Below are 12,995 nucleotides of genomic sequence, written 5' to 3'. Positions count from 1 at the left end.
ATTAACTGATTAAATAGTATTTAAAATATTTTATTTTAAATGAATTAAATAAATTTGTAGATGTTGATTACAAATATTTTAAAATTAAATACATTCAATGTTAATATATAAGTTTATTAAAAATATGGAATATTTTAAAATTAAATATATTTAGTTTGAAATATATTGAGATTTAAGTAATTAAAGAGAAGAGGAGAGAGAGAGAAAATCTGTAGAGTAAGATCACAATCCACCTATTTTAACTTGTACTATCTCTCAAAGATTTCTCATTAAAAACTATATATTTGTAATGGAGTGTGGTTTTTAAAATCCTAGTTCTAATAACAATATTAGACAACCAATAACACCTTAAATTCAAATCTAAATCCTAACATATAAAATTTAAATCCAAATCCTAGTCCTAAACCAATAACAATTTAAATTCAAATTCTAGTCTGAAATGAATAAGATCCTAAATTAAAATCCAAGAAAAAATTGGAGTTCAAATCAACAATTCTCAACCAATAACCCAGCCTAAATACAACACAACAACCCACATTGCTCATTCACATAAAATTATTGTTAACATACCAACAAATATCACTTATCCACATAAAAACATTTGCAAATGCACACAAAAGTCATTCCAAAAATTCTCTCCAAAACATTCTCACACATCACAAATTACCCCTTATACCGCTCAAAAAAAGCTGGTAGCCTTGGCGTCATATTTCGCCTAACAAACTTACTACTATTCCCTCCATCCCCCCATATCGCATACGCCTCCTCTCCATGAACAGCATCATCCCCAATCTCCAGTTTCTCCTCCTCCATCCTCAACCTAATAAATCTCCCTATCCCAATGCAAATAACACTCGTCACTATCACGTTCCATACAGCCACAAAAAGCACCCCAAGAACCTGCACGCCGAGCTGGCGTAGCCCCCTGTGAAAATACATGTAATGTAACTTTTTTTAGTTATTAGGGCAAGATGTCTAGGAAATTTATTAAGGCTAAATGTTAAAAATACCCCTTAACTTTGGATGATTGTGAGATAACATTTAACTTTCGATATATCAGAAAACTCCCCTTAAGTTTAGAGGTTATAAAAAAAAATCCCCTTTAGCTTTAAAATTTTCCCCCTTAGAAAAGTCTCCTAAAAGCCTGAACCATAGCTTTCATTGGCAAAAATATCTACTGTGAAAATTGTGATTAGTATTGTAAGGGGTCTGACAAAATCTAAGTCAAAGAGTTTTCTAATAAATCATAAACTTAAAGGTTTTTTTTTATCTTTTTTGATATTTTGAAAGTTATTGGGGGTTATTTGATTATCTTCAAAACTTAAGGGGTTTTCCAAAAATTTAGCCATTCCTTAACTAGAGCAAAAAGATAAAGAATATAAAGTTTGTTTACTGAAAAAATAGGAAATGAAAAGTGAAACTGAAACACATAGAAAATATGGGGTGTTTCTTGAAAAAGTATTATGTGTGTTTGTTACGCATGGAAACATGGGGGTGAAAATGCCTTTCCTCTCTTTCTATAATTTGGCTCAAAATATGGAAAAGTAAAGGCTAAATGACACTTAAATACCCTAATGTTTTACTATCTTTACACTTAAATATCCTGAGTTGTAAAATGTAGCATAAAAATATCACAACTTGTCCACTGTTAGAATTAAGCTAACATCGTTAGTTTTGACAAAAATACCCTCCATTAAAATATTAGTAATAAATTAAAGGGGTAGTTAAAATTGTTATTAAAGCCAAAAAAGAGGCAATACAATAATAAAATTTCTATGTACTATGCACATGGGAAGATTCCTAGGAATATTTTATTATCTATTTACCGAAAGGTAGGAATATTTTTATGCTACTTTTTACAACTTAGGATATTTAGGTATAAAAATAATGATACATTAGGATATTTAAGTGCATTTAGCCAAAAGTAAAAGTAAAAAAAGTTAACGGGGCCATTATTTTACTGGGTTTTAGTACGATATAACCAAAAAAATTACATCGAGAAATCCCGCTCCCATTATTTTATTGAAGTTTTAGCTTTCTAGCCTACTTCTAAGCTAAATTAACTTCCCCATTTTGGCTACGTAGCAAATCTTTTCCAAGCCACTTTTTGAAAACGTAGAAACTAGCAAAACAAACAGTAAAAATAGAATGAATCTGGAAACAATTCTGCTCAAAATCCTGTTAGAGTTGAGGAAGTGGGATGGATTGAGAATGGAGGAAATAGGAGGGAAAATGAGAAGAGGCTAAAACTTGAAGAAACTTTGTATGAATTGCTTCAAAGCTTGTTTACAATGCTTACATCCATTGCCTATTTATAGGCACATATAGAACTATCTAGAGCATAGATATTTTATATGAAACATTCTAGAGTATTGTATAATACACCACTCTTCTAGATATATCTTATTTGCATCATATTTCTAGGCCTACTTATTTCTAGAATCTTTGCATATTACAAGATTATTGTAGAGTGTTCTAGAGAATTACAAATTACTTCTAACACCTAGATGTGGAGGATAAGAAGAAATACCTGTCACGGTGATCGCCAAGACTGTAAATTAGGCCGTGCTGGTGGTGGTGGGAGTCATAGGGGTAGAGGAGGCGGACGAGGGAAGGGTGGGCAAGGAGGCCGACGAGGAGGCCACCTATGGTTCCTGCTACGGCGTGGGTGTGGAAGACGCCGAGGGTGTCGTCGACTTGTTGGAAGAAGGGGAGGCGTTTGTGGAGGACCATCATCGTGTACCAGGGCATGGAGCCGGATGCAAGGCCCATTAGCATTGCTGCCCATGGCTCTACTATCCCTGTGCTTATAGGATCAGAAAGTTAGAGATTCTAGGGCTGTATGTGGCTTTTTTAGTTTGATATTTTTGTTTTACGACTGGGGATTCGAATGATCCAGGAAATGATGAACTTTGCAGCTAACATGCATGATTGGCATTGATCAAGGGTTTTGGGTGATTCGTGTAGATATGATTATAGGTTTATACTGAACAAATTAGTAACAATAATGGATTAATTTGTGTAGAACTTAGGTTACAATTGTAAATTAGTTAACTTAATTAATTTAATTAGATATATATATTAAGACTTAGGGCTCCTATGGTATGAGGTTATAGGGGGTTAGAACTTATCTAGCTAGTTAGACGTTTCCTTGTCTTTACCCAGGGGTTGGTATCTTGTTTTTAAAATAGAACTTAGGATGTAAGTATAAACTAATTAACATAACCAGCTGGAATATATTGGTGATTTTAAAATTGAGGGGTAGACAAAACGAATGTGGAGTATTAGGAGGGAAACTCATCAAGTATAAAATATCTAGAGTTGGGGTACAATTGTAAATGTGGTCAATTTGGAGGGCATACATGCAAAAAAGCTACTTAGAAGAGGTTTTTTTTCCCGTCATGTGAGAACCTAATATTTATTAATTTGATTTAGACCACCCAAATCTTCATATTTCTAAATTAGACCCTCAAATCTGTTAAGTAATTTTAAATAGGACCTTAAATCAATTAAGCAGTCTTAATTTTAAATAAGAGTACCCCTAAATCTCTTGGGGTCTAGTTTAGAAATATGAAGATCTGAGGGTTTAATTAATACATAATTAACATAAGTTTGGGCTCTAGTAAGTAGTACCTGCCGCCGGGGTAATGCAAACCAAACCAGTGATCATCCCCTGAACGGCACCAATAACTGAACTCTTCTTATAAACAATCATGTCTAACGATTGCCACACGAACAAGCTCGTCGCCGTGCAGAGGTGCGTGTTGAGCACCGCCAGCGATGACGTCAGGTTGGCTGAGCAAGCAGCGCCGCCGTTGAACCCCGACCAGCCCAGCCACAGGAACCCCGCTCCGCCTAACATGTGGATTATGTTGTTCGGGGGGAATTTTTGCCGGTCTTGCGCCATTCTGGGACCCACCTAAGATTAAAAAAATGTGGAAATTAAGAATTTGAAATCTACATTAAGATGCTATATATGTGGTGAAGGTTAAGAATTAAGATGCTCAATTACACGATATAAATTTACAAATTAGTTGTTTTCACTGCCTAGCTAGTTGGATATGATGAGGCTAAATTACAATATTGCTATTTTTTGTACTCCCTTATTATCGGTTTGATATTTTATTTCTAGTCCCGGCGACATTTTGGTATTTTTCTAAGCCAAATGTTCATCAGAACCAACAATTTGCCATCGATGTTATAAAACGAAGTTGCATAACATCTTTTTTTCCTAGCAATTTTTGCCCTCCCAAACTTTTTCTTCACTATACTTCCGGGTAATATCATGCCCTTTCCTTTTATTGTCCCAACTTTTGCTTCCTTGTAGTAGGCTCAACATTCTTACATAAATAATGCTTATACCAATGTCCCAAATAATGTTCTAACACTTTTCTCATGAATATAAGATAGCACTAATGGCATCATGATGTTTCACAACTTTTTTTTTTCAACAAATTAAAGTTTGGGCCTAACTGCACCTTTGGCTTGAAAAAAAAACCATATGGCCAAAGCTAGAAAAGATACCAAATTGGTGAGATGAGTGTAAAAAAATACCAAATTCACGTCCAAAATCTTACCCAGTACGCCGCGGTAAACCCCGCCACCCCGGACGACAAATGAATGACGTACCCCCCGGCAAAATCAAGCAACCCCACAGCCTCTTCAAGAACCCATCCTCCCCCCATATCGCGTACGCCCCCACGGTGTACGACGCGGTCACCCACGCCGGCACGAACACCATCCACGCGTAGAAGTTCATCCTGCCCAGCACGGACCCGGCCAACAGTATCACCGTTATCGCCGCAAACACAAACTGGAAAAATACGTACGTCGCATTACCAAACATCCCCTCGCCGCTCTCCGACAGTAGGAAATCCTGGCCGAGGGCGACCCCCGGCCTGGAGACCACGTGGATGTTGGTGGACCCGAAGGACATCTGGTGGCCCCAGAGGACCCAACAGATGAGAACGGCTGCGAAGGCGTATAGGGCCATGAAGGCCGAGTTCACGGCCCATTTCTTTTTGACCATGCATCCGTATAGCACGATGAGGCCCGGTACGCTTTGGAGGCCAACCAGGGCCGCGGCGGTCAGTTGCCAGGCGTTGTCACCGGTGTTGAGCCAGTCGGGCTTCGAGTTGGAGAGGTCGAGATTGGAGGGGAGGAGGGGAGGAGACATTCCTTTTTCGATCTCTTTTTTCTTTCGTTTTTTGTTTTTTGTATATATATATTTTTTTGTTTTGTTTTGTTTCGGAGGGATGAGGAGGAGGAATTTTAGAGGATCAAGGTTAGGATTCTTAGGCGGACATGCATTGGTTTTCTCTTATGATTGTGGTGTGTATTTTGTTTTGTATTGATGAAGGGGTTTGTGGATGCTCTCAAGCATTCTGTTTTGGACACATTGATGTTGCTAGCTGTTTGTTAATTGCATCCTAAAAATTGTTATTATTGCAAGCAAAGAATGCGTAATAATACAAATTTAATTGCATCAGCCAATGGAATTAGGACACGCCGGGGAATCTATACTACTGTATAAAAAACAAAGTGAGGGTAAACCAAAATTTAGATGAGTGATGACATACTCTCATTTTCTACTATACCTAGAATGGCAAAAATGTCATTTAACAAGATGCATATTTCTTTTTTTTCCCCTTTCTCTTTTATTTTCTAGAATGTTCCATATATCATATATGTAAACATTTTTTCTTTCTTTTCTTTCTCTCTTTTTAGTTTTCTAGAATGTTCTATACCATATTCCATGAAAATAAGATATAAGCCTGTATTGTTACATACCCATTATATTTTAGATTCTAAAAGGAATACGAATTAAAATTATAAGTTTCTTTTTAGTTAAAAAAAGCTAAAGGATATAAAAGCATAACTTTTTTTTTGAAATTATAATTTTTTTGGCAATAGGGACATGCATTTTATTCTGCAACAAAAGAAATAAAACATTTACAAACAATATTAATAGATGTTAAAAATCTTATCTTTTAATATAAGATTAAAAAATACTTTCCTTAGATTTAAGCTATCATCACATTAAAATAATAATCAAAATTTGAGGCATTTTAAGATATAGGAATTTATCAAAAAAGTTTCGTGCCTCTTGCATGTGTGATAATGCTAGTAAAAAGTAAGACACAAAAGTTATATAACTGTTCTGTAAGATGATATGTGGCAAGGTAAGTATTTGTCCATGCTTTTTTTTCCCCTTCATTTTTTATGTGATTGAATTCTAAGTGTAATTGTACTTAGATCATTAGCTAGTAGACTATATTGGAAATATAAATATATTGAAGGTTAGGCCTAATTTGTTTCTGTTCTTTTCTACTCTAAGAAAAACTCATCTAATTTCAAATTACCTCTTTCTTTTACTATTTTTCTTATCCTTTCTTTATCTTCTCTTTTGCCAGATCAGGTTCTCCATTAGAATTGGAAAAGCCCATTAAGAAAACGGATCAAGCTAATTTACCTAAGCCCGAGTAACTCCAAAGAATTAATCATATATAACTCAAGTGTCTAAGCGTTACTTAATTGTCTATCCAACTTGCTCTTTTTTCATTGTGGAATAAATCCTATTTATTCCTTTTGCTAACCAAATCCACACTTAGAACCAAATGGTTATGAGACACCGTACAAATCTCATATTGATGCCTCAGATACAATCACGTCATGCTGGAGCTCAAAATAGGTTGATAATAGAGAGAGAGTCTCAACCAGTTACAGATGATCGAACAGAGCCACACCTTCCGCAAATATGAATGCACAACCAAGGACAGGAAAAATGTATAATGTCATATTTGCTCCATCTGGAGCTCTAAACATCAATGTAGAAGAAAGCTCAAAACAAACTGGGCATTTAATAAAGACGCATCATATCATTGGCTTTGATACCAATTTCTTAGGGCAGGTAAGGCCCATTAAGGAGGACCAGTCTAATCCACTAAGATCTAATATGTTGGGTATTAACTCAAACTCCAAATCGGATGCGGATTTGAAGGTTAGGCCCAATCATAGTAGTTTTCGTAGAGGCCAAGTTAACTTGGCGGGCAAGTCAGGGGTGTCTTTAAATAAGGCCTCATATTCTAGGGTTTAAAATAGAGAGAAGGAGAGAGACAACAATCTTGTAATCAAGGTTTTAGAGCGTGTAACATGGTTCAAGGGTATCGTGAGAGAGAGAGAGTTTAGCAGTCTTTGTCCGTGTAAAGGATTGTAATTTGGAGATGATAGTGAATTGATTTTGATCCCGTGGTTTTGAGCCCTCTTGGGCACATATGGTGCACTAACATGGTCAAAACAATATTCATTCAAATGACCCTTCCGATTGTAATTTGTGCAATGAAAGAGATCCATTTGTTTTTGTGGACCATTAGCTCGTGCACGGGAATCATTTGCAAATAAAGATTTTCTTTTAAAATTATTTTGCAAATGAGAAACATTATTAAACAAAGGTGGTTTACTTGAGAAATTTGGCAAGTTTGAATATTTATTCAAATCATAACAAAACTTCGCCAAATGGCCAAATCTACCACAAGCATCACATTTAAACTTTTGTGGCTTAATAAAATCATTTGGCAAAGGTGAAGTCTTTTTCAAATCATAGCAAAATTTTGCCAAATGGCCAAAACGTCCACAAATATCACATTTAAACACATTTGCATGTTTATGATGTGCATGATAAGCATATGCATGTGTATGTGATGAGGAAGCTACATGAGATGCACAAGAAAGATTAATATTCTTATGTTTTTGTGCATCATAGCAAAATTTAGCTAGATGGCCTTTACGGCCGCAAATTGAACACTTATAAACTTTGCTATATATGTGTGCATGATGAGTAGATGATGATTTAGACTTGGCACACATATCCATAAGCTTCTTATGATTATTGATGCATGTTTTCAAAGTTGAATCTAAGTATGAAATGTATTTTTTCATAAGATTCAAGTCTTCATTTTTTGGCACATATGCACCTTTAGAAGTAGAACATAAATAGTTATCTATAAAAGAAGCCGTATCATTTTGTATGTTCTTTACTTCTAACATGGCATTATCTCTTTCATGAGTTAAGCTAGAAATGGATGATGTTAATTTTTCATTTTCCAAGTTTAACATATCATTGTTTTCTTTAAGATTTTCATTTTCTTTAGCAATGATATCAAACTTGGATACTAGCTTCTCATGATCGGATTCTAAATTATCATGCTTGCATTTTAAATCATTAAAATCTTTATGTAATTTGTTGTAGGCATGCAATAATTTCTTAGATGCACAAACAAGTTCATCACTAGATAATTCATTATCGGGTTCGAACTTGCAAACCTCACTAGGGCTATCGCCTAGTGGCCGTGTGCATGATGAAGCTCCAATATTACTTGAGGAAGAGTCCGCCGGAATCCTTTGGATCTCCTCCAAGTTACCATGATGTGCTTCTATGAATGTCCACAATTTGTAAGCACTATCAAAAGAAACAAGCTTGTTAGAAATAGAAGAATCAAGTGCATTATGCATATATTCTAACACAATCTTGTTCATGGTAAACAATCTTTTGTCATTTTTACTCCACTTGGATTTCTCCATAGTGGGTACAATATAAGCATTATCAATAATTCCCCATAGATCAATATTTTTAGATTGCACAAAAAGTTTAAATCTAGAAGCCCATTGTGCATAGGGAAAGTTAATGAATTTAGGAGCAACATTGGATTCATAGCCTAACAAAGGTGCACAATTCATGTTCATGATAAATATACTGTGTCAACAAGACAAATGAAAATTAAAACAAATTAGCACAAAGATAACTTGATCTTTAATCAAGCGATAGACCTTAAATCAAAGAGCCCAAGCTCGATACCAATGTTACCCCTAGAGGGGGTGATTAGTTGTCTAGCTAATTAATCCGATTAACATGCCATTAAACTTATTAAACAAGTTATACCTACAATTAGAATACACAATGTTAGATGAAGCTGGATAATAAATATGAAACAAAGAGATAATATCTATATGATAGAATATGATATAGCAAGGATATATAAACAACACAAGGTAAAATAAACAATCTATCACAAGTATAGGTAATAGATGAAGCAATACCAAAGGAATAAAATATGAAAAAATATAAGACGCCAATTGCAATCACAAAACCACTATATGATCACAGGAGTTCGACGGCTTTCGTCCTCCGTCTCGCGCCCCCCCTGCCGGGGAGAATTCCACATAACAACCGGGTTTTTCTACGTTCACGCAAACGTTTACACCTCACAGTATAAGGTTTATCAATGCTCACCGATCACGTCAACTCCTCACAACGGTTGTTTCTAGTTCACCGAAAACTTTCACACCAACTCGGTTTCTAGCTCGACGCGAAACCTAACATATCTACAATGTAACAAAATAATTGTTCTCTAATTATATAAAACAATAAAACTCACATCAAGATGCTACAACTACTCACAACCCTAATATATTCATGAATGGTTTTTGGAATTTGTAGTATAAAGACAATAAAGAACAATTGACTTGTATTCCTCTAACACTAGATTACAATTTGATTCCGATTACAAAAAGAGAGAATGAATTCGATCTCCCGCTTTGTTTAATTCTGGGTTCTTAAGGTGCCGATGAGATGCCTCCCGTCCGAATGTCTGGTCGAGTTGCTTCTTCGTTGAGATCCAACCTGTTATGATTCACGTGGAAGATGTCATCGTGCCATCGTCAACGAATTTGACCGCTGTGGAGAAGACGTTGCGTCAATTTGAAAATAACTTCTTAATGGAGTTGAATACTGAACGAGTTTAGAGAACATTGCAGAATCAAGTTATTGACGACTCGTGATCGCGAGTTATGATAATCTGAACGAGTTTAGAAGGAACTGCAGAGTAAGGTTTCTTGAACCTGATCCGAGTTATAACTCTGAACGAGTTTTAACTCTTGAAAAAGAAGTTGATTTGAACGAGAATTCGGACTTAAATAAGCCAAAGGAAGAAGCTCCTGTGCTGGCTTTCCAAGCTCCGAATCTTCTTCCACTTTGCTGCCCAGCCAGTCTGCACAAAGCCCTTCGAAAGATATGACGAATTCCCCTTATCGAATGAAGAAAAATCCGATCTTTTAACTCCAATTGAGTTTCTGATATTTATAGGGGTACTGATGTAACTCCCGCTTAATTTCCTCTCCTAAGTGGGGCGAAATCCTCAAATGTGGGGAAAAATTCTAGAACGTGTTCATTCTTGTTTGAATAGTCAACCTAGACGATAGGTTCATGGCCCGAACTCTGCTTTTATAAACTACAAAGCTGAGTGTGGCACTATTTTATATCTGACTGTACAGCCGGTACGTAAGTGAACTCTGAACGCGAGTTAAGGCGTGTTTTAGGCATGAACGCCAGCCGTCAGCATGATGAACCCGAGCCCATAAGAGGGTTGGGGGGGGGGGGGGGGGGGGGATTAGTGCTGAACGCCAGGCCTGCTGGTCGCTCGTTGGAATCTCAACTCTGCGTCAAGAGTTTGGGACGCAATGATAGTTGTTGAAGAACGCACATTAGGGTGCGTTTGTCTTCTAACTCTTCTGCGTCCACTGAGTAGAGTACTGACTGGAAAACGCAGAGTTTAAAGCCTGTTTGAGGGCTGATAAACGGCACAAATGTGCCTGTTTAAGATTCACCTGCGTTTGAGTTGAAAACGCAGAGTTTGAGCATGGCGTTTTGACTTCTGTAATGCAAGCAGTGCAACCTTAAGCGGGCTTGGCGAGCGTTCAGCAAGTCCAATGTTCTGACAGAAGTCATCTTGCGAGACTTCAAAACCAACTTGCTTAGAAGATCAGGTCATAACTTTCAAACATATCTGGAATTGGAACGAATTAAATAAAATCGTCTATCTCGCAACGGGGCATCCGAAACCAAAGCCGAGCTTCGGTTGCTCCTCCGTTTGACAATCCTTACGGTTTGAGAGATAATGCATTCTAAATATAAGAGACCGATCAATTTGATAGTCTCTTTTGCCAGAGTTTTGCATCAGATCATCCTCATTGTAATCTTTGTCTTGGCTCTTGAAAATATGCAGAAATCGTCAGATGTAACTCCGATGCTTGAATTTGTGAAGGCCTGTTTGGAATGGGGCTTTCATAGTTGTCCTGAAGTCTCAACTCGAGCCTCACGTGAAAGTCTCAATATGTACCTCTGAATTCGTTCAGAATTGAATTCCATCAATCGTGTTTGATAGGGATCACTATCTATTGATATTTTTAGAACAGCCTACAGAATGCTCAAGTACATAGCTCAAAGTGAGTGTGTGAACAATGAGTGAAATCAAATCTAAACTCAATATAAAAGAGCTTTGTGCCGTTGGGTGGTGGAATAGAATTGATATTAATAAATAACAAATAAAGCTAGAGTAGAGTTTAGAAAACTCTCAGTGGAAAGACGAAATGAAGAGATCGAGATTGGAGCCGCAACAAAAGATGATGCTTCTCCACTTTGAAACTCTTCTTTTCACAAACAAAACCAACCCTTAAACACACTTAATAAACCCTGTTTAAAAAACTTGTTTAAAACTTCCTTTAGATCATCTGAAAACTGAGATCAAAGAGGTTTTATAGCCTCCAAAACTCAGCCAAAAACCAACAAAATGACGCCAAAAACAGCTGCAACGGTCTATAAAGAGCCCGTTGACCCAGCGTCGAGCCGACAGAAATCGCGGTCGACCGAAGAAAATCGCGGTCGACCGCAAACAAGGTCAGGAACGGAGAAAATTTCCAGACAGTCCGTCGGTCGACCGGTGGCAAAATCGGTCGACCGGAGGTACTGTAGCAGATACATCTGATTTTATAAAATCGGTTAAAAATAGTAAGACAGCTCCAAAAATTATGAAAGTTTGAGGGAAGGTTCTAGACATGTATAAAAACATGTTAAAGAAAGAATTTATGAAAAATCATTTCCCAGTTGAGAGAAATAAATATTTGAACACAGAAATACAGTTTCTGAAAATCTGCTGTGATATACGATTTTGTAAAATCAATTAGGTACAGTAAATCAACTCCAAAAATAGTAAAAACTGGAGGAAATTTTCTAAACATGTAGATAAACATGTCAGACAAAGAATATTTCAAATATCACTTTTCATTTGTGAAAACTCATCAGTTTTGTAAAACATGCACGAACATGTGCACGAACGAAAACGTGAATTTGTAAATTCCTTTAAACATAACAAATCAATTCCAAACTTGATGAAACTTTGAGAAATGTTTGCAAATGATATTTTGAACATGTTACAAAAAGAATTTTCCAATTTGCATTTTCCAATTTTGAAATCTCATTATTTTGCAAAAGTGTTCAAAACATGAAAAAGTGATATACATGAAGTTTGATGTTTTGACATAAACAATGTTTTGAAACTTTGCACAATGATTATATAGACTTGATAAAATATGTATATGATGATTGTTAAGTCTATAAACAGAGAATACAATATTTGAGTTTAGAAACCAAATACGTGTATGTATATATAAACATCAAAATCTAAAACACTCGTATGTATATATATATATAACTATATATATGCATAGAAACCAAATACGTGTGTATATATGATATTGAGCTTAGAGTATCTAACACACATAATATAAAACCTAAACTAGATTACCCAAGCTTGTGATCTTCAACGAAGCTCTATCTTGGTACATTTGCGGATGAAGCTTGACTTGGATCTTTAACATGAATTGCAAGGCTTCAACCACTACTCCGCCAACCTCCATTTGATATGATCGTGAATGCACAATTCCATCCATCCTCCAACATATTGTTTGCCTAGAATCAATATAAAACACAAACACTAGACAAACAATATTAGATGTAAATTGTTTGTAAATCATCATCAAAATAAGAAGGCCAACAAGCACTCCTATGTGAGAATGAAAGAATGATGGGAAAGGAGAGCGCATCTAATGATGGTGAGAGTGCACTAGCTTTTGAAGGTTCTAATCAAGGGAGGAGTAATGAG

General features: G+C 36.2%; 1 protein-coding gene across 1 annotated transcript; it reads right to left on the bottom strand.

The window, feature by feature from the left end:
• LOC109835974 (ammonium transporter 3 member 2-like) lies at positions 519 to 5,289 on the bottom strand. Its single transcript, XM_020403928.1, is given in 5 exon segments — positions 519 to 925; positions 2,531 to 2,801; positions 3,634 to 3,919; positions 4,578 to 4,648; positions 4,651 to 5,289. Coding segments are annotated over 5 exon segments (1,416 nt in total). The 5' UTR covers positions 5,177 to 5,289; the 3' UTR covers positions 519 to 663.

This window comes from Asparagus officinalis, chromosome 4 (genome assembly GCF_001876935.1).
Source record: "Asparagus officinalis chromosome 4, Aspof.V1, whole genome shotgun sequence".
Classification (NCBI taxonomy): Eukaryota; Viridiplantae; Streptophyta; class Magnoliopsida; order Asparagales; family Asparagaceae; genus Asparagus; species Asparagus officinalis.
The sequence above is the reverse complement of the archived record's forward strand: the minus strand, read 5'-3'. Positions and strand labels throughout refer to the sequence as shown.